Consider the following 22,802-nt stretch of genomic DNA (forward strand, 5'->3'; position numbering starts at 1 on the left):
CAGTACAGGGGCTGATGACTGTGTCATTACAGGTTTCCTTTAAAAGATAAACTTTTTCCCCAGATTACCAAAGTAATATATTATTTTTCTAGAAATTTGGAAATTCAGAATAGTAGAAAGAAAAAAAATCATAGTTTTGCCACCTAAGGGCAACCATTTTCTTCCTTTGCTCTGCAAAGTTAAATGTCAGGTAAAATCTGAAAGAAAGGCAGCTAAGAAAGAGAAAAGCAAATATATTAAGAATATGGGCTTGGCGGTTTCATTTCAGTCTATAATTGAGGCACAAGTGATTTTCTCCACTAGTAGGAGTGCCTTTTAAGCAAGTATATGGATCAGAAAGAAAAAGCTGTATCTTTTTTTTTTTTTTAACTGTACCTTCTGAGCTAACAATCAGTGTGAGCATCAAGAACTGGACAGTCCAGCACTAGGGTGGGGTTATTCATTGTTTATTCCAAAATCGTTTCATGAAATAGTACATACTCTGTGTAAGAGTCTGTTTATTCCAAGAATTTCCATTCTAGTGATACACGATAATGCCGTAAACTAATCTTACAGTGCTAAATGTGAGGAGGGCAGGGTGGTCAGAGAAAGCTCTAAAGAAGAAAAAGGTTATCAGCAGAGGGGCACACATGGAGGCAGAGAGGTGTTTAGGAAGCAGCATAGCGAAACAACTGAACTCTAGTCCTGTGTTTCCAGCTGTCTGATAAATATTTCTTCCTGGAAGCCTTGGCTACCTCAGAGCCATGTGTCACTAATGGAGCTCATCATCCAGACCCTTTAACATGCATCTCCTCCTCCATCTCCTTCTGTAGTCCGCATGTCCTAACCGTCAATCCAAACTAAAAACTATACGCTGATTATTTTTCTTAATAATTCATTATGAAATTTTTCAAACAAAAAGCATTGAAAGAATTGTACATGGGCTTCCCTGGTGGCGCAGTGGTTGCGAGTCCGCCTGCCGATGCAGGGGACGCGGGTTCGTGCCCCGGTCCGGGAGGATCCCACGTGCCGCGGAGCGGCTGGGCCCGTGAGCCATGGTCGCTGAGCTTGCGCGTCCGGAGCCTGTGCTCCGCAGCGGGAGAGGCCACAGCAGTGAGAGGCCCGCGTACCACACAAAAAAAGAATTGTACAGTGAATACCATATGCCACCCATGGAGATTCTTCATTTAACATTTTGCTGTTTGCTTTATCATCCATCCATCCATCCATCAATCCATCTTATCTTTGTTAATGTATCTTAAAGTAAGTTGTAGGTATCATATACACACCCGTAAACACTTCAGCTTGCGTATCATTAACTTAAGTTCAATATTTGTTTTCTGGGCTTTTTTTAGGTAAAATTCACGTATGGTAAAATGCACAGATGTTAAGTATACCACCTGATGAGTTTTGATAGGTTCACACACCCGTGTGACCAAACCTCTATCAAGATACAGATATTACCCTCATCACAGATACCCACTGTTGTTTCTCATACCCTTTCTCAGTCAATCCCCACCCCTAAAACCAACCACTGTTCTGATTTTTTTCTAACCTTATGGTTCACTTTTACATTTCCCTGCCCACACCCTCCACTATTTCCACTCAACTGTTGAGCCTGATACTCTTGCTCTTTAATAACTTCCACACCTTTATGCCTCTATCACCACTGCCTCATCCCTCCCAGTACTCAATGGAGTAATAAACGGCCCCCTTTCCATTTCTTCCCCCGTGCAATTCATCTTACTCTGATGCCGGAATGAACCTAAGGACCACTTTGATGATGACAGTTGTCTGTTCAACATCCTCAGTGGATCCTTACTGCCTTTATGTTAGACCCGTAAGCTCCAGGAGGACCGGGATCATGTCTATCTTGCTGTCTACTCTGTCCCTGGTACATAACCCACAGTCTGCCCCATCGTAGAAAGTCAGTAAATACTTCTTGAATGAATAAATATCAAAGTCCAAACCCTTGGCCAAGCATTCATAATTGTGATTCAGCCTGAAACTTCCCTTTTCAGCCTTACCCCCATTAGCCTGCTTTGCATGCGCCGTGTGGGAACCAGACTTGTTCCTTACCGTCTTAGCTCCACTCCTTGGATGGTATTTTGCGGTGACCTTCTTTCCCCTTGTTTTTTCTCCTCCACACATTGAAGCCCTGCCTTCCCTTCAAAATGCAATCAAATGCCACCTCCTCTAAGACATCCTCACTCTCCTGTTATAATCAACTTCTGAATTCCCATAACACCCTTGGTATGGGAAGTTACTGCACTTGTTTTCTTCCTTATATTGGATTCATCTTTGTATATATTCGGTTTCCCCTACTGAAGACTCCTGGAGGGCGTTTTAGCTCCTTAGTGACTCCTAGCCACTTCAACGTTATTACCTTCAACTCCTCAGTCTCCTTGGTAAGCATTTTGTGACACATGTCAAATGAATGAATATGTGGATGAAAACATAGCATGGAAAAGGTAGGTTGTAAGCAAATGGTAAAGAATCTTGAATGCCAAAGTAAGGGATTTGGCCATGGGCACTTTGGGATTATGAGCAGAGTTTAAATATGCTGTAAATGATAATTTAAGAATAAAATGATGAAGCTATACATGGTGACTTAGACCGAGGAGAGACTTGTGGCAGATCACCGAGGAGGTTATTATAGTCGGAAGTCAGTAATGAAAGCCTGATAGAAATAAAATGGAAGAGACAGATACAAGAAAGACTCTGAAGGAAAAACTGACAAGATCTGGCAGCTGGGCTTGGCTCTGGGGAGCCAGAAACATAAATGAGTATATAGATGTCCCTTAAGGGTTTGAACCTGGGTGCCTTGCAAGATAAAATTATAATCTCCTCAAGGGTAGGGACTTATTTGTAATTCCCCCATGCAGCTAACAGTTGCTAGTGAAAAATGAATTTCAGTTTATAGCAAAAAATCTTAACTATGAATCAGTATTTGACTGGTGACGGTCCAAACCTGAAACCTGATACTTTGAATGTAATCATTTATTTAGCCAACAGGTTATTTATGGGACATACGCCATGTTTTTTAAACCTGACCTGTGCATGAAAATTTCCATGGAGCTTTAAAAAAAATCCTTTCCAAAAGCATCAAGAAATAAATAAATTTTTTAAATCCTGGGTTTTGTTTCAGTATAAAAAAAGAACTATCTGAGGGAATTCCCTGGCAGTCCAGTGGTTAGGACTCTGCGCTTCCGCTGCAACGGGCACGGGTTCAGTCCCTGGCTGGGGAACTAAGATCCTGCAATCCAAGCAGCGTGGCCACACAAAAAAAAAATAGTATCTGAAAGTCCACCTAGAGATAGAAAGGAAGTTTTCAGGAGTAGCGTTCCCTCAGCCCGCAGTGAGCACACACAGAGAGCCCACTGGTGGAAACGCAGGAGGCCTCTGTGTGCCCTTTCTACCCTAGAATCTGTGACCAAGACTGCAATGAAAATAGAGAAGCAAGAGAATGGCTAGTTTGGGAGAAGAAGAAAAGTTAGGTTTAGATTCCAAGATACAAGCATCTAGAGATTCAGCATAGCTAAGTGGTTAAGAGTGTGGCTATGGAGCCAGACCCCTTGGGCTCCATTCCTGGCTCTACCACTTCGAAGCTATGCAATGTTGGACAAGTTGCATGACTTCTCCATCTGCGAGTGGGAATGATGATAAACCTACCTGGTAGGGTTGTTAAGGGTTCAGTGAGGTAATACATGGAAAGGTGTTCAGGGCCTCAGTGTGCCAAGGCCCCCTGGGGCACCACAGCAGACTCACAGTGGCACCACTAGATTTTTTCAACATTAAAATTTCAGGAGAAACAGTCATACTTGCCATCTGTCAGGTACCTTATGAACTACTAGCACAAAGTAATTCACAGTTTCAACATCTTTTTATGTTCCATTCCTTTCAGTGATTGCTGTGATAAAAAGCACGTACCACGTGAAGACCCACACAGGAACCATGAACCAACAAAGTTTGGGAACCTTGGCTTTGCACAGTGTTCAGCACATTAGCTAAATAACATTCCATACAAGTTGTTACAGTCATCATCTCAGTACGCTTTCCAGGGAGCAGTGGAAATGCGAGACCTAGAGTTCAGTGGACCACCTGAAACCGGGGTTAGAAGTTGGGTGCTCGCAGGCAGTAAATGAAACGTGTGAGTGGATGGGAGGTCATGCAGCCCAGAGTGGAATCGTGTAGCACACACACGAGGGCACTGGACGGGGAAGAGGGGCCGTGGTGCTGGAGGAGACACTGAGAGGGCTGGCTGAGCATCACAGCGGGAGGAAGACAGTTTCAAGAGCAGATTGGTCTCATGCTTGAGAAGACAGGAGTTCAGGTGTAGTGGGAGAATGGAAGCCAGGTTGGCAGAGTTCACACGAGAGTGAGAAGCAAAGGAAGCGGCAGCGGCGGCGGTGGGGGGCTCTTCCGGAGAATTTTGACTGATACAGAGAAGGGAGATCGGACTGTCTCCCTTGTGAATGGTGACACTTTCAGTGTGGAGTTTCACTTAGGGAGTGTTTTAGCTTTCCTGTTTGCCTCTCTGTTTCTGTGTTGTTGAATCCTGCTTTCCAGGAGGAGAGATAAATCATATGGTGATACCTTGATGTATCGTTTCCCCTTTAAGACCATCCCGTTGGAGTGGGGATCTTTTGGTTTATATTGGAGGAGCAGGACATGGTAACATTTCAGAAATACCTTACTTTTGGTTTTACTAAATCAGTAAAAGCCCATTCACTACCACTTAAACTAAAATCTGTGATGTTGCCACTTCAGAGGAGTGCCTTCACTTACCTGTATGTTTCCAGAATGTTCTCATTTCCTCTAAGCAAACGAAGCCTAGCCCGGTGGCCTAGTGCCTGGCACACTCAGACATTGCTGTTGATCTACTAATAAACGAAATTCTGAGAGATAACTAGACTCGTCATGGTGTTACATAAATTCTCCCTCTGGTAAGACTGAAGCTGAGTAACAGTAGCGATAAGTGGTACAAATCAGGAGGTACCATCTCTGAGAGCCTGCTATGTGCCAGGCTCTCTGAGGCATTTTTGCACACATAGGGGTCTCGACTGATAGGTATTGTTAGCCCCCTTTCACAGAGGAGGAAGCTGAGAAGAAAAGACATGGAGCCAGAATTTTCATAGAGGTTCTTTAACCCCAAGGCTGTACTCTTTCCACTGTAGCACATTCCTTTCTAAAACTTAAGAGATGGTTACCCAGTGCCACAACCAATCTTTGACAAAGCTAAAAGTAGGTTCTAGGGTAGGGGAGACGGACATGGTGCACCGGTGTCTGAGATTTGTCCTATGGAGGCATACAGATGTTGAAATGAAGGGGCTGAAAGCTTGGACTTGAGTTCAGCAGACTCGGTTCTTGTTCTTGTTGCTACTTACTAGCCTTGTTCTCTTGAGATTGCTTCCTCACTTCTCTGCTCACTTGTGAGATGGGGTTACTTAGATTAAATTAGGTGTACATGTAGCACGCTTGGCACAGGGCAGGGCTCAGTCAGTAGCTGCTGTTACAACGACCGTTGCTTTCATCCCACGTTCTTCGGAAGCATAAAATATACTTGAAAACATCTTTTTAAAAGTTTTTTTTTCAACCGCTCATTTCACATATTTGACTAAGCAAAGGGGCTCTGCTTTTATGGTTTTTTGTTTTCTTTTGCTTTTTAATACTAACATCCACCTTTTAGGAAGCAAACTCTAGCTATCACCTATTTGGAAAGCAGTTAAGAACCAGAAAGAAAACGGTCTCTAAGGACCAAAAGCAGATGTTATAGAGCAAGTTTTCTACAGCTCCTTGGAGCACGTCGTGGGCACTGGGGAAAGGAACATCAGCTGGAGAGGAGTCAGGGGACCACTCTGACCCTGTTGTTTTCTTCGTAGAACTTCACCTACGAGGGTGTTGTGAAAAGCAGACAAGGTAACATAAATGAATGTGCGTACTGGCCTTTTCAAAAACACACAATTCTGAGACTTTGTTATGCATTCAGTACATATTTATTCTGCACTTACATTGTGCCAGGCACTGAATCAGGCACGGTGTTAGCTCTCAAAGAGCTCCGGGTGTAGTAAGGGGTTGGAAAGCGTTCAGAGTGTTGAACCTCAGCAGAGGTGGGTGCAGAGTGCCAGGGAGAGCCTGTGGGTGTCCAAGAAGCTTTCAGGGGGAGGCAGCCCTGAACCGAAACTTAAGGGCAAATAGGTATTCCAGTCAGGGAGTGGAAAAGCATATGAAGGCCCAAGAGGGCATAGGATGTTCAGAGAACCACAGGAGGGCCAACCAGCAGAAGGTTAAAAGTAACCATGTGGAAGGCAGGAAGGGGGCTTTAGTAAATTACAGTAATAATAAGAGCTATACTTACTGAGTTGTTCATATGTTCTAAGCACTGCACTAAGTTTTTTATCTATGGTATATTGGTGAATTTTCACAGGAACCCAATGAGATGTAGGTATTATCCTGTCCATTTCACAGAAATGAGCTCAAAGTGAAATAACCTGCCCCAGGATGCACCCCTGTTTAGTGGCAGCACAGGAATTTGAACCCAGATTTTTCTGATTACAGGACCCAGAAAGAATGTTTAAATTATATTCAATGGTGTATTATGAGAGAGAGCAGAAATAGATCCCCATTCAGAATGGTTAAAATTAAAGCTTTGGTGTGAAAACTTTACTTCTCTGTCACCCTTTCCTTTTGCCATATCGCATTTAGGGATCTGAGTCAAGTTAGTTCAGAAGAGCATCAGATGATGGCCCTGCCACTCCCCGGGTAAACGGCTCCGGGTCTGCTTCTCATCTTGAAAAGGGCAGGGATGGTGGAACTTACCTCATAGCGTTGCTGGGCGGGTTAAATGAGTTCCTATAGGTAAAGCCTTGGTAACGGTGTCTCCTACACAGTATTAACATCAATGAAGAGGTTGGGTTCCTGTCATCAGCAGAAGAAAGCCAAGTTTTATTTTGAAGATTCATAAATGATGTTTTGCCTTAACTCCCAGATGTTTTATCCTTTAAAATAGGTTCTTAAACTAAAATAGGTTCTTAAACCTAAGCTATAGGTTCATAGATGGGCTTGAAGAGGGATTTCCATCAGAGTTTCTCAAAGAGTTCTATGATCTCAAAGAATTCAGCGTGACTGCTTTAAACAGGGCATCAAGAAGTTGCTCTTAGAAGGTCTTGATATTGTGACACTCTCCTCAAACATTTAAAAAGAGGTTCGGGCTGTAGAAATTACAACTTTGTGAGTCACACTTAAGGGGATTTGTTGCTAGTCATTTGCTGCTAGTAATAAAGTATCCAAGTTTTTAAAATATTAACATTTTGTTAAAGGAGAGCCCATGTTATTCCAGATGTAACTACTGTGATTCACTTGCCATACTGTTTTCTTGCACTAGAAAGTCTAGGGTGCAGTTACTAGCCTTGCATTTAGAGTCACTTGGAAATATTTTGATGTCTCGAGATCATCCATTATGTGTGTTATTTCTAACTATTAATGTAGAAAAATGTCTGTTCCCTGGAAAGAATTTAACCCTTAAGTTCGAATTCCAAACTTTGGATCCACAGGCCTGAGTTACATCTTAGAGCACAATGGTTAGGTTCTAAGGTCAGCACATAAGGTGAAAATTGTCAGAGTTTCCCTTGAAAATCCCTTAGGAAGGTTCCACGATGAAGGCCAGCAGTTGCTCAGTCCAACAGAATGTCAGCCCAGTGCACCTGGGTTTTACTCTCTTCACCAGGTTGAAGTCATTGGTATATGTTAAAGAGCCATAATTTTATTTTTTAAACTATGTCAGCTCCAAACATCAGAATTAACACTTGGGTAGCAAGTGACACACACTGAGGAAGACATACAGGAACTGTCTGGGGAAAGCAGATCTCATGCTGTCACACACTCCAAGGGATGGGTTCTTAGAGCAGAATCACACAGACTAATCAATTCATATCTCCCTCTCTCCGTCTCTCTCTCATAGCCAAACAGAACTTACATGAACTCATGCCTTTCTTTGTAATGCAACCTCATTTTATCTTGGGCCCAGTAAAGGGGGATTTGAAAGGATTAGGTCACTTAGAGCATTTGGGGATATGAGGCTGCTACTAAATTAATAAAGGAGATGCAGCACCCAGAACTCACTTGTGTAGCATCTCTGAACATGACTAACTTCACCAGAAGAATACTAAAAATAGGACCTTTACTACTGAAATGAAAGTTTTTAAAGTAAAGGCCTTGCTGCTGTTTTCTTTGTCTGATTTAGGTCAGAAGATTTCACTCTATCCTCCCTCACCAGAATTTCTATTTTTAAAAAATCTTGTATTAGCTTTTTGGATGCTACAACTTCTATTTTGAAAAGTACAGAGGGAATAGAAAGGAACTTTCCTATTGTGGCATAACAAATTACCACAAATTTAGCAGTTCAAGACAATATCTATCTATTAGCTCACAGTTCTGTAGATCAGAAGTCCAGATAGGGCTCCACTGGGTTCGCTGCTCCATCTCTCACAAGACTGAATCCAGGTGTTGGCTAGAACTGGGTTCTTAGCTGAGGCTAGAGGTCCTCTTCCAGGTTGTTGGCAGCATTCAGGTCCTTGCAGTTGTAAAACTCATGGCAACTTGTCTTCAAGTTCAAGGCCAACAACAGGAGAGTGTCTCCTGTTGGGTCTCACCTCTTTTAAGGGCTCACTGGGTAAGGTCAGGCCCACTCAGGATAATCTCCCTTTAGATTCGCTCAGATTCAGCTCACTTAGGGACCTTAATTACATCTGCAAATTCCCTTTTGCCATATAACATGACATAATCATGGGAGTGATGCCCCATCATATTCACCAGTCCTGCCCCCAGTCAGGGGGAGGGCATTTTACAGGGTGTGTCCACCAGGAGGCCGAAATCCTGGGCACCATCTTGGAATTCTGCCTACCACAGAAATAACATGACTGAGTACCTACTGAAGTGCCAAACGCTGATTAATTCCCACCTCTGGGAATGGTATTATCCAAGTTTTACTGACAAGGAAACTAAAGCTCAGGGAAATGAAGCAGTTTGTGTAACTGGTAAATAGTATGGTCAGGTTTCTAACCTAGCTCTGTCGGCCTCCAAAGCCCAGGCTCTTTCCATGTTCTCACATTATCTCTGATAAATCCTGTTGCTTCCCCCTCGCTTTCAATTGATCTGCCTTTCTCCAGCCCCACAGCCTTGGCTGTAGGCCTTCACCGTCCCTCTCGGGCACTCCTGCAGCAGTCCCCCAACCCCCATCGGGCTTCCTGCCTCCGCTGTTGCTCTGCTCCAGTCCATTCTCCGTGGTCCTAACGCGCAGCCTGACCACATGACTTCCTGCTTAAAATACTTGCATCGCTTCTTTCCAGTGCAGTCCGTACTCTTTAGTACAGGTTACAAGGCATCCATCTCTAAGCACTCCCTGCTTCTCTGAGATCATCTCCTACTTCTCTCTCTGACGGGTGTTACCACTCTGAGAGCCTAGAACACCCGTAACCACTCTTCACCTGGCTAATTCCACCCAGCTTCCCAATGTACATTTAACGTCACTTCCTCCAGAGGCTTTCTTCGATTGCCTAATTTGTGAGGTGCTCCTATTACATGTTCCTATAACACCCAGTAGTTTCCCTATAATATTGTCACATTTTATTATGACATATTTATCTGTCTTTTCTGTTAGGTTATGTGTCTGGTTCTTGGCTGTATTGCCAATGTCTGGCACAAAGTGGATGCTCAGTAAATATTTATTAAGAAATGAATGGCAGAGTGCTTTGGTGGGTTACTTTTTCCTCTTTCCTTTGCAGAGTCTCCTTTTTAGTCTCTGTTTTTCCTTCTTTGCCATTGAAATACTTTCAATATCGCATGTCAGGGGACTTCCCTGGTGGTCCAGTGGCTAAGACTCTACATTCCCAATGCAGGGGGTCCAGGTTTGATCCCTGGCCAGGGAACTAGAACCCCACATGCCGCAGCTAAAGATCCTGCATGCTACCACTGAAAGATCCCACATGCCGCAACGAAGACCCCGCACATGGCAGTGGAGATCCCGCGTGCTGCAACTAAGACCTGACGCGGCCAAATAAGTAAATAAATAACAAATAAAATATTTTTTTAAATATCACATGTCAGAGAGCAATCCATTTCTCATGCGTTTTATTCAGGATCAAATAATTAGTATAAGGTGAAGCTAAAATGGTGAGAAAAAATGGTGGGCCTTTAAACTTAACATTTCATAGGTTTTCCACTATTTTATGCTGCTTGACTGCCTTAGAATAAGATCTGGGCTCCAAAAGCTCATCCTCTTAACTACTCACTGTACCCAGTACAGATACTCAATAAATGCCAGTATATTTTCTACATAATTGAATAAAGTCCTTTATAAGAGTTATGAGAGGAACCCCTTTCTTCACTATGTGGATTTGGATCTAACTTATTGGGTAAGAGTTGTGATTAATTTTGTCAAGGTAGTTTCAATTTTATGTTATAACTGTGGATAGCCTTGTGGAATAGAGAGCATTGACTTTTCATAGTCTTATATCATGTTTGAGAAAACATTGGTAAAACTCCTTGCAAGTTTTATTTTATGGCCAAATGTCAGGCCTATGAATAAGCTGTTTTTAAAAGATTAGTCTAAAATTTTTGAAACTAAATTTATAACAAACATGGCATAATTTTCATAGCCAAAGAAGTGCTGTCTCATTCAAAGCAGTTACTTTGGAAGACGTTTCAGGGTTGTTTCCATTCTTCAGAAATGGTTTCAGAATTCCTTTTGGAATTAAAGTCTGAGCCATCACACAGCTTTTTTACTGTCATAAGTTTTGACTAGTCTTTGGCCTTTGAGGATAGCTGTTTTATGAAAACAACATTAGGAACTAAGGTGAGGGCTTCGCTGGTGGTGCAGTGGTTAAGAATCCACCTGTCAGTTCAGGGGACACGGGTTCAAGCCCGGTTCCAAGAAGATCCCACATGCTGTGGAGCAGCTAAGCCCGTGCGCCACAACTACTGAGCCTGTGCTCTAGAGCCCGCGAGCCACAACTACTGAGCCCACGTGCCACAACTACTGAAGCCTGCGCACCTTGAGCCCGTGCTCCGCAGCAACAGAAGCCACCGCAATGAGAAGCCCGCACACTGCAATGAAGAGTAGCGCCCGCTCACCACAACTAGAGAAAGCCTGTGCGCAGCAACGAAGACCCAGTGCAGCCAAAAATCAATAAATAAATAAGTTTTTTTTAAAAAAGAACTAAGGTGAATAAAGTGTGTGATCAGGCTTCGTTTAAAAACAAGGTGCAACTCTGAGGTCACGAGACAAGACTGTGTTGTTTGTTGGTTCATTTTGGTTGTAAAATCAGATTCTTGAGGCAAACAGAAGTTTCCAGTAGCTTTTAAAGCACCAACCAACCGTTCATGTCATTATAACTGCAGGACCAGAAAGGACTATCTTGGGAGGCGATGGAGGACCGATCATCATGTTTTGATACTTACAAGATGAGGTTGTAAGGAAAGCCAGGCTGAAGACATCTCAGTTTATTAGATAACAGTTATAAAGGGATAACCTTTTCTTTCGAAAAGTAATTTTTTCTGTTACAACATATTTTTTTTATTTGGCCCATAATGCATAGCCCTGGAGGTCAGGCTAGGTTGTAGCCATTCTTGTGTTATAACTGGCATAGCTGCAGGACCCAGGGAAGTCAATATTTTTCTAAGTTTCCTTTCTCATCCTCAAAATGAGGTGCTATCTAATGCACCTTTTCAGGTAGGAAAACTCTTTTCTCTTGAGTCTATGGATAATTGTAAAATGGGATGCTTAGTAAAATATAGTATGTTTTATATATCCCTCACTGAACTGGTTTTAAAAGCTCAGTTTGTTTTTGTTTCTCAAAAATCATGCATTGCTTTTGGAATTGTCATAAGTGAAGAATAAACATACTTCAGGTAGTACAAAGCAGTTTGTTGAAGTGAAAGGTTCATTTTACATTAAGTACCAAAGAATTGTCTTCAGTTATTTATTTACTTTTCACCTTGGACCACAAGAATGTGAATAATAAAATAACGATAAACTACAAGTGACAGTCAAAGCAGGATCAGGAAAATTTTAAGATTAGACATCAAAACCAGAGGAACAATATGAACATAAATTTAGCTCTTGATTTTCTGGCCCCAAAGCAAAGGGAAATTATGAGGTTCTTATTTTCAAAGAAGATGAAAACTAGACATCCCAGGAGAGGTAAAGATTTTCTTAGCACTTAATTCTAACCGAAATATGTAACATTTGTAGGAAGGATGAAGAGCTTTACAAATAATTATCAAGTAGCTGCAACAACCTGAAAAAAATCTAAAATGAATTTAGCATGTGGTTTTTACCTTCTAAAATAAAACTGATACTCATCTCTGAGTCATAAGTAACATGGATTAAAAATTAATTATCATGCTTAGGAAAGCTGGTTAGTAATTTAGAACTCTTGATGAAAAAGTGCAGGTATCTTTTGTTTTGTTCCCATAGATGCAAGGTTGCCCAACCTGTGTTCTAATTAAGTCTTACCCTGTTCTATTTTTATGTGGTACTAGCCAAAAAAGAAGAACATGTCGGCCTACCAGGTGTTCTGTAAGGAGTATCGTGTAACCATTGTGGCTGACCATCCAGGCATAGGTAAGAACATTTCTTATCTTTAGTGCTTTTACTTTCCGTTTGTGTCCCTGAAGCAGTGCAGTTAATCCAGTCAGCAGGCAAACTTATTCCCATAGTATGAAAAGAACACAGATCTCATTTCTTTCCTCAGTTGTGCAAGTCACTGTAGATTTTGTCTTAGTTCACCCCGTCCAGAAAGCGCAGTACGTAAATACGCAGTTGTTCCTTTCCAAGATTCTACAGTTGACCTTTTCCTTAAACTGCCCTCAGTATATAGAGTCGGAGTGAGATGACATATTATATTGTTCATATTTGTCTCTATATGGAAGTTAGTGAGGTGAGAAGCACACTACACCTCAGGCCTTAGACAAGTTGCGTACCGTCTGCACATCTCATTGCTCATTTGTGAACTAGCTTCCCAGCGGGCTCATCAGGGGTGTCGTGAGGCGCTGTGAAAGACACACATGTGCTTTATAAAGTACGACCTCGCCCTACATGTGGAAGCACAGCATTACACGTCTGGAAGATCGCTTCCGAGCTGCGCTAGGGAAATTCTTCTTTGTCTCTGAGCTCTCAGAAATTCGGTAAAACTCCAACACCTCTTAATCAGTCAAATTCTCCATAACATATTTCCTCTAACTTAAGTAGATAAGCCCTGTTCCATGAGATCAAATTAAAAGACACCAGAAAGATGTTTAAGGAATAAATCCTTAGAGAGTAGACATGTGAGAATTCGAGCCTGTCTCACGACCACCAAAACAGCCCCTCCCTTCCAGAAAAGAATCAAGGAAAGTGATGGGGTTTGGTTTGGTTTTCTGGAAGACTCTTCTGCTATTTAAATCTGGTCTTCAAGACCCTTTTCCTAGTTTTTGCTCCTATCAGTCCTGTTTTGTTTATGGTTAAACCTTTACTGTTTGGGGTTGTTTCTCTCTTTTTTTTTTTTTTTTTACTCTTTTATGCTAGATTTTGGGGAACTGAGCAAAAAACTGGCCGAGGTATGGAAGCAATTGCCAGAGAAGGACAAACTGGTAAGTACAGTTTATTACTGACACATTTTTCATTGCTCTATGCCTTCCAAAATGTGTAATCCTCCTATACACCGTCCCAAACAACACTGAACATAGAAAAACAAAATTACAAATCAGTGGAAAATGGTTTAGCAGAGGGCAATAAAGTAGTTGGTGCCAGTTCACTCTACATGAGGATTTAACTGCAGGGAGGCTGTTTCCAACCTCATCTAATTTTTTCCCAACAACCTGACATTTGAGCCAAAAGATGACCTAACTTGGGCAATGAGTCGTGTTAAAAGAGAATCTAAAGTCAGAGACCTTGACCACAAACACCTACGGGTCAGCTGTGGTCTGAGAACTGGGGAAAGTGGCCCACCTGATAGTCACAGCAAATAATAAAAACATGGGGCAATGTTTACTAGGCAAGTAGGTTCCAGGTCATCATCCTTGTCAACCATTACCAAATAATAAACCTTCCTGTCAAAAAGCTAATAAGACCATGATAAATAGTCATATTTGAATCACAGTCACTTTCCAATTAGATGATATGAAGGTAGTCTAGGCATTAGAATTACCATCTTGCTTTTTTAAGGTACAGCTCATCTGGGTGAAAACAACATATATCTTTCACCCAGGTCAATTATCTTTAGTTTCTGTTTTCCGTGTCATTGTTATCCTAATATTGGTGTTTCCAACCGGCAGGTTAGAAGAAGTGTTTAAACCACATGGACATTAGGATGAGCCAGATGTTTTCCTCTGTGATTTTACATTTCAACCTTAGAGTGATCGCAGAATCAATGCTGCGATGTGACCGCTAGCACTGGGGGGTGTTCGTGGTCCTCTCCTAAGATAGTACTGTCACCACCATCTGAAGCCTGTTCACTGACCCGCCAGCTTAAAAGTTAACATTAACCCTGTCTGCTCGCCTCCACTGTTCCCTTTCTTTTCTTCATTCTCCTCTCCCATGACTGCTTTTCCTTTTACTTTTTTGTCCTTTTAAATTTGTTTGCCCTGATCTGATTGCAGATTTGGAAGCAAAAAGCTCAGTATCTGCAACACAAACAGAACAAAGCAGAAGCTACAACTGTGAAAAGAAAAGCATCCAGCTCAGAAGGGTCCATGAAAATGAAAGGTAGTGACCACATCCCTCTCCTCTTTTCATTCTTTTCCCTAGAGCACTGTGAATTTTGCTTCGTCACTAAGAAATGGGGAGAATAGCCTATATTAGAAGCAGATCTTGATATCCAGATATTATTACTGAATATTAAGGGTTGCCAAAAAAATTTAGAAAATGTTAAGTCTGAAGTCAGCAAGGTTTCCTGTAAAGGGCCAGAGAGTAAATATTTTATTTTTTGTTTTTTATTTAATATTTTATTTATTTGGTTGCGCTGGGTCTTAGTTGCAGCTCTTGGGCTCCTTAGTTGCAGCATGCGAACTCTTAGTTGTGGCATGCATGTGGGATCTAGTTCCCTGACCAGGGATCGAACCCGGGCCCCCTGCATGAGCTTGGAGTCTTAACCGCTGTGCCACCAGGGAAGTCCCTGAGAGTAAATATTTTAAGTCTGAGGGCCATATGCATCCTCTTGTCATGTATTCCTCTTTGTTTTTTCTACAACAACCGTTTAAAAATCTAAAATCATTCTTAGCTCACAGGCCAATACAAAAACAAGTCAGGAGCCAGATTTGGCCCACAGTCCATAATTTTGTTAAAGCCTGGTAGAGCTCATAAAAAGGGAAAATCTGGAAGAACATTGGCAAGCTATCTCTCTCTGTTTTGTCTCTGCTCTCAGCTTCTTCTGCAGGAGTACTCTCACCCCAAAAGAAATCCCCACCCACCACCATGCTGTTACCCGCCTCGCCAGCCAAAGCCCCTGAGACAGAGCCCATCGATGTGGCTGCTCATCTCCAGCTGTTGGGAGAGTCCCTGAGCCTCATTGGACACCGCCTGCAGGAAACCGAGGTGAGGGCACTGCCAGCAGCATGGCTCCAGTTGCTTGTGTAATTTGAATCCACTTACTCATTCCACATACATTCATTGAGCAACTACTGTATGCTGGGTTATCCTGAGCCAGGTGCTCAGATACAGTGATAAGAGAGATGGTAATAGAAACATCCAGAGATTTGGAATCTACCTGCTGGCTCTCAAAGTTTGCACTAATACCGTCCTATTGAAACAATGGCACAAAAGGAAATTAGACTACCCTGTAACACTTTTTTTTCCGCAGTTTTACAGAGATACAATTGACATATAATCCTGTAGCTCTTTTTTAGTTTTTAAAAATGCAATGGGAAAAATGAGTACAAATCCCATGGAAGCTTTGATCATTTTTATTTCTAAGAGAGTTTGGCTTTTTCTGTGCGTTTGCAGCAAGGTTTTCAATAGACCGATTAGATCGTACAGGGGATTAAGTGTTCCTCTGCTGCTCTGAAAGTAGGTAGCAACTGGGAGATTGAGGTTCTCCAGCTCTTCATTGCTCTGCACTTGAATCATACAGTGCTATGTACCCTAAGGAGATCTGTGTCCTTTTAAGCTTCCATTTCAAAATCACTTAACCTGCAAAGCTGTCATGTTCCATTTCTATTACCATATTCAATTTCTAATCATATTTCTCCCTGGCTAACTCAGTAAGTAGTGTAGTATTTCAGTTTTCCACTGGGTCCTAATAGGACATTTCAGCAAAGAAATCAGTCTGAATTACTAAAGCCACCTTTAAGCTGAGAAATCAGTGTAGGGATATAAAACTACTCACTTGCTTTTGTGTGGAAGTTGAATTATTATTCAGCAAATAAAATGCCAAAGGCCGCAAGAGATGAAGCTTTGTCTAAGTTCTCAAACTTTGTTTGAACTTAAGTTCTCAAACTAAGTTCTTAAACTTTGTTTAAGTTTCTCAAAATTTAGTAGGTGTCAAAACAGCTACTTGGAGGCCCAGATATATGAATGGATATAGATATTTCCAGAATAAAATATTCTGGGATCTTTATTTATTTTTCATATTTAGACATTCTTATGTTTCCTAAAAAGTTAAAATTTTAAACTATTCGTTTTTTTCACCTTCCATATTCCAGATTTTCCCTGGCATTTCCATTGAGTTTAACAAATATTTGTTGAGTACTTAGGCATTATTCCAAAAACTGGGGGGAGTAGAAATTATGATGATCTCGTATCCTCAGGAAGCTTACAGTCTAACTGGAAAGATAGAATAGATAAATAATTAGCAAATAAAACAAGCCAGCTTCTGTGAGCAGTTTCTGTGGGAGAGTTACATGTACATATTGACCAGAAAAGGGAAAGAATGTTGCAGAATCTCTAGTCCCCTTTTTTTTTCAACATAAGGAACAGTCTTATTATGATATAATTCACATACCATAAAGTTTACCCTTTTAAAATGTAGAATTTAGTGGCTTTTAGTATTTTCACAGATTTGTGGCTCCATTACTACTGTCTGTTCCAGATCATTTTCATTACCCCCAAAAGAGACCCGATATACATCAGCAGTAATTCCCCGTTCCCCCATACTCCACTTTTTCCCAGACTTTAATCATTGGTGTATATCTTCACAATTTTGCCATTTCCACATACCACTTTATACTGTTATTTACTTTGTATTTTTTAAATTTTATTGGGGTATAGTTGATTTACAATGTTGTGTTAGTTTCAGGTGCACAGCAAAGTGATTCAGTTACACATAAACGTATATTCATTCTTTTTTAGATTCTTTTCTCATATAGGTTATCCCAGAATATTGAGTAGAGTTCCCTGTGCTGTACAGTAGGTCCTTTTGGTTATCTGTCATATATAGTAGTGTATGTATGTTCATCCCAAGCTCCTGATTTATTTATATTTTTATTTAAATAAATTTATCCATGCTTTCACAATGATGTCCTCAATATCACAAGTGAGATACTCTAATCTTTTTTCTAATGTACCTCAAAATGGATGTATATCAAATAATTAATGTTCACCTCTATGCCACCTGAAATTAGTAAACGTACTACACTGTAAGGAACACTGATTTATACAGTTTGCTCATTTAAAGATTGAATACCTGAAACCTAATGAAATTAAGTGACCGTTATTACAAGTTTACGCAACTTGCTGTGACCAAGCGCACTTGCCCCACTTCTCAGCCTGCTCTCATTCTGCGGCTTTGTGCCACCTGAAGCAGTTACAGGAGCGCTCGAGAGCAGAGAGTTAGGGGGTCAGGAGAGGCTCTGTGAAGGGGATGTGGTGTTCCAGTGGGACCTGGAAGGATAAGCAGGACTTGGTATCACGGAGATGTTGGAGAGAGACATCGTAAACCAAGAGAACATCTGCTTCTCGGCCCTGGAATTTTTTGCAGAGATGGGTCAAAAGAGACCCAGTGGGGCTCTAGGTGCCCCATTCCCACTTTAACCAGATCTTTTAGCTGTTTTATATATTGGGGTTCCACTAAACGTTTTATTTCCCAAGGGGTTTATTACTAAAATGATGAAAACTAGAACATCCAATGCATAAGGTAGAGGAAGGCTGAATATTAAGGGCATGGTCCAAACTACGTAGGGAAATGACTGCTCAGGAGCTAGCGGAATTGTTTGAATAGGGAGGAATGAGCAGAGCTCTCATTTGGTTTTCACTGAGAATATCTTCTATCTTAGATTGGGAGTGAAAAGAGACCAGAATTAGGGAAAATTTATAACAATACTCTAGACATGACAAAGATTTGAATTTAATTTAACAAATATTTATTGAGAGCTTACTCTGTGCAGAACCCCAGTAGTTATTGGAAGGATATAAAAATGAGTATGACTTGGTTCCTGCTCTCAGGTTGCTTTTGGGGAGAGTCAGACATAAAATATTAGCTATCATTAACTGTAGGGCAAAAGTATGGAGTAATATTACTAATTGCTGTCTTCCGTCGAATGCTCACTCAGGCAGCTTTGGTTCAGAGTGCTGTACATGGATCCTTTCCTTTAATTCACGCTGCAACTTTGTGAAACAAAATTTGTGTTCCCTTATTTTAGAGAAGGAAAAACAGACTTAGGTTAAGGAACTTTCTCTAGAGTTTAGCCCGTAAGTGCTGAAACAGAGCCTTGAGTTTGGTGGCATGACCTCAGGGTCCATGCTTTTAACCCTTTGCTGCCTGCCTTGGAAGTGGGGGGAGACATTGGACAAGGAGAATGAAGGGGAAGAAAAGTCAACGGTGGCAAGGCCTTGAGACTGGGCGGGTGTGTGAATGGGGGTGATTTTAGCAGAGGAAGGTATGCTAGGAGGAAGGGTAGGTTATTTCTCTTTACCGTATGTTGAGATTGAGAAATATGCAAAGTGAAAGCCCTAGCAGGCAGCCAGAAAGGCAGTTTTGGAGATGAAGATGTTGGTAATAGTAGTGATCATTACTGATACTTTCTGAGCACTTTCCAGGTGCCAGGCACCACCCCAGGTACTTGATGTCTGTTGTCTCACTTAATCCGCTCTGTGCTACAGATGCTGTCAGTACTGTGTTTTTCAGGCACAGCATAGAAAGCTGCTTGCCCCTCTCGGTGAGTGGGATGTAGCCAGGTTCTCAATCCCGCATCTCGAGCCCAGAGCTCATTCTCTAAAGGATGCTTCTGTGCTGCCTTCCTAGGTGACATATCCTCACAGTACTTCTGGTTGAAGCAGATTATACAGGAGCTGGGCAGCATTATTTGTAGCAAGCAATCTTATTTGTTATGTCTTTGAATCACAGAGATATAAACAGTATGCATTTTATAAGTTAAATTTTAAAAAGAACAGAAAAGTGGTATCATCCACTATCAAAAAAGCCACATATGTGGAGAAGTATGTGTGTGTTTGTGTTAAATGTTAATGTGTAGAATTCTCATGGTTATCACATTTGAGCTATATTTGTGGAGTTCATAAGAAAAATACTTTTGTGTACATATCTCCACAGATCCTCCCAGCAGGTCTCCAGAATACATGAGGTATTTTTTACGATTTTTCAGTATAGGTTTTTTGGGTTTTTTTCCTACTGTTCCTAAGTGACTAACCTAAGTCTCACAGAGGGTACAGTGGATTAGGACTATAGAAAGGAAACCTGGGAATGTATTCTTATCAAAGCAGAGACTTTCCATTTCTGCCACAAGTTTCATAGACCCGCCCAGGACTTAAAGAACCATGCAAGGAGCTCACCCAGAACCTGGCGGGAGCCTCAGGAGTGTGGTTCAAGCTGCAGTCCTCCCCTGTCACGCTCTCCTTTTCAGGGCATGGTCGCTGTGTCCGGCAGTTTGTCAGTGCTTCTGGATTCCATCATCTGTGCGCTTGGCCCCTTGGCGTGTCTGACCACACAACTACCTGAGTTGAATGGCTGTCCCAAACAGGTCTTGGTGAGTTTCCTTGTTTCCTGGGATTTTGGGGGCCAGACCCCTGGGGAGCCAGTGAGGCCCTGCCTTAGTGAGCCCTGTCAAGCACAAGCCCATAAAGCTTCCTGGATATAGCGTTGCCATAGGCTGTCGGCCCATGGAACATGACACTGAGTGTTGAATGCATGCCAGGCTTTCAGTGAAATAGCAAACACGCCATTTCCTAAGATTTCTCTCCTTTGGAGAGAAGCGTTGTAGCCCTTGAGGTACTGCACCTCCTGTGTTGCCTATTTGCTCTTCCAGAGACAAAGAAAGTACAGGAGTCTGCTGCCTCTATTTTAGTAGGATTAACGGGAGAAGTCAGCAGAAAAGCTCCCAGCGTAGCAGACAACGGCGTGACATCTTCTCTCTCCCTGTGTTCTCTAAGTCTAGATTTTCTTTCTCACCTCTCTCCCTTGAACGAAGAAATACGTCTCAGGGAACTAAGGTAAAATACTCTTCAGCTGAACCTGTTTCCTTTGTTTTGCAGTCAAACACACTAGACAACATTGCTTACATCATGCCTGGACTGTGACAGCAAAGACTCCTGGGACAGAAACCTTATCCTGCCTGTTGCTGGCTTGTGTATATGTGACTGTTCCAGATCCCTTCACTGACATCTGGGTGTAGGTTTTAAATTTTTATATATATGCATATATATATATATATATATATATATAAAATGTATAATATATACATAGGACTGTAACTACTTTGCTTTTAATAATTTTATGAAATGGCAAAGGTTTAGCCAAGAGGAAACCTTGGCATGAACATAGGCTTGGAATTCTTTCTTCTACTGTGGTGGATAAATCTGCCTTAAAAATCAGTGTAACTTGGGGGCTGGGGGCTAGTTCTGGATGCCAAGTGCATCGCTTTAAGGTCAGCTAAAATGTGATTTTTTTCCAAACTCAGTTGTACCTCCAGACCCATCACTGACCATTTGCCTTACCTGTCTTACAGTCTGAAATATATTGGGAAAGATATGGGAAGATGTCAGTTAACTGAAAGTACAAAGCTTTTCAACTTGAAGTGACCTAGGTGGGAAGTGATAACGTCGTTCCCATCTGAAAGTTATTGCAGTGGCTTAAGTGAACTTAGTAGGGGGTTCATTCCAATTCCTGCTCTACCAGTGTCCATGTCGCAAAGCTTATTGTAATCATTGGTACCATTGGCAGCCTCAGCTGGAGCCAAGGAGATTTGTGAGCCCTGGAGTGGGTAAAGCTGTCAGTGCCACCAGCTGAATGGCCTATATTGTGAGCTGACCCAGAGCGTTTGGTCTGCAGAGCTAAGAGCTGGTATCTTCCATTGGCAGCGTCAGCTTAGCTTACAGTTCTGCCGCTTAGCTGCTTGGTGGGTGTGGAAGGTGAGCTTTGCCCAGGCTTATTCCTGGGCTCATCTCATTGGCTCCCCTGCTGGGCAGATACACAGCATTTTGCATTCCACACATATGCGAATTGCAAAAAAAAGTACTCTGTTCTCATGTAGGGTTATTTATGTGCGTATGTGAATGTGTGTTTTAATTATGTGTATTTAACTCTTTAAACTCTCTTAGATTTTAATTTATCCTGTAAATTTCTGTATATATAATTTAAAAACAAGAGCCTCCACCAGCAACAGCATGTGGAAGATACAGATTTGTCATTTCTGCCTCCTTTCCTTCCTCTGGTCTCCTCTGCAAACTCCAAATCATCTACACTTTAAGGTATCGTGCCTCAGAAAGGAATCAATTATGTTGGGATTCCAGCTCTTTACAAATGAATAATGTCAAGAAAGTAAATTAAAAGGAATGTTACCATTCCCAGCTGCCCTTATTTCCAAAGAACCAGGCTTTTGCTTCCCAGTTCCAAAGAAAACAGTTGAGCACTTCAGCGTTGTTTTTAAATTTGGTTTGAGAGTCCATGTCAAAACTAAGCTCTGAGGTGACTGCTTTCTTCCCTTGGCCTGGACAGAGCACTGCAGCATCAAAGTAGATCTTTGAGGACAGTGCCGCCAGCCTATTTAATTCTGCTGCATCCTATTTAATTCTTTCCTTTTTTCCCACCAGTGTGGTCACAGGGCTGTGTTTCTTAAAGGTATTCTGGCTGCTGAATGCCTTTCTCACCTCAGAGCAGTTTTGAAATTTAACTGGGAAACAGAAGGAAACAGGAATGCTTGGGAACCAAAATCACGAAGAGCAGAAATCCTGGTTTAATTTTATGTGTTAGCACCTATCCCACGCCTCCTCTGTACCCATGTCAGTTTTCTGTTTGACACAGGGTATCAAGGAAGGGCCTCGGAGACGTGGATTAGTACAGAAAGAAGTCAGTCCTACCATTGTCATTTGTACACATTAATGAAGTCCTGACGAGGACCTGCTTTTTGTTTGTTTGTTTTTCTTTAAGATCCAAACCTATTGTATTTGTATTTAAAATTTGTACACATTTGTATAATAATCTGTTCCTTGTGGTATTTGGTACTATTAGAGGAAAAACTTTGGATTCAGAACTTCTTGCAGTTTTTATATCATTGTTTTATTTTGTTTTTTAAATAAATTCTAGCTGTTTGATCCAAATCCCATTACAGTTGTATAAAGAAATAAAATTTTGTACTTATATTATTAAAAATCACATTTTTAATATTTGTAGTCCAGTGTCAGCTATCTTTACCCTGTTGCTAACAAAAGTTGCTATGAAATTTTAAACCTTTCACACTATATCCTACCATAATTTTCTTTTAAAAAAAAATCCATTTGGAATAGAGGTCAAGTTTCTGATCGTAGCCATCTTCCTAACAAACATCTTGCTCTGTTTCTAGTAACTTTTACGTTGCGGACTCTCATCTTCTCTCTTGCAAACTGCAAAGCCAGTGGCTCT

The 22,802-nt window shown here is 41.5% G+C and overlaps 1 protein-coding gene across 4 annotated transcripts in view; it reads left to right on the forward strand.

The window, feature by feature from the left end:
• Window positions 1-22,553, forward strand: part of HMGXB4 (HMG-box containing 4) — a 30,855-nt gene extending 8,302 nt beyond the window's left edge. For all 4 annotated transcript variants that reach the window (XM_067010064.1, XM_067010066.1, XM_067010067.1 and 1 more), the window contains 6 exons: window positions 12,520-12,601; window positions 13,544-13,608; window positions 14,617-14,722; window positions 15,381-15,550; window positions 19,810-19,932; window positions 20,438-22,553. In XM_067010064.1, coding sequence (XP_066866165.1) covers window positions 12,520-12,601; window positions 13,544-13,608; window positions 14,617-14,722; window positions 15,381-15,550; window positions 19,810-19,932; window positions 20,438-20,482 — 591 coding nt within the window. In that variant the 3' untranslated portion in view covers window positions 20,483-22,553. The remainder of the gene's footprint in view (window positions 1-12,519; window positions 12,602-13,543; window positions 13,609-14,616; window positions 14,723-15,380; window positions 15,551-19,809; window positions 19,933-20,437) is intronic.
• The last annotated feature ends 249 nt before the right edge of the window (window positions 22,554-22,802 follow it).

The sequence above is a fragment of the Kogia breviceps genome, chromosome 12, assembly GCF_026419965.1.
Source record: "Kogia breviceps isolate mKogBre1 chromosome 12, mKogBre1 haplotype 1, whole genome shotgun sequence".
Taxonomy (NCBI): Eukaryota; Metazoa; Chordata; class Mammalia; order Artiodactyla; family Physeteridae; genus Kogia; species Kogia breviceps.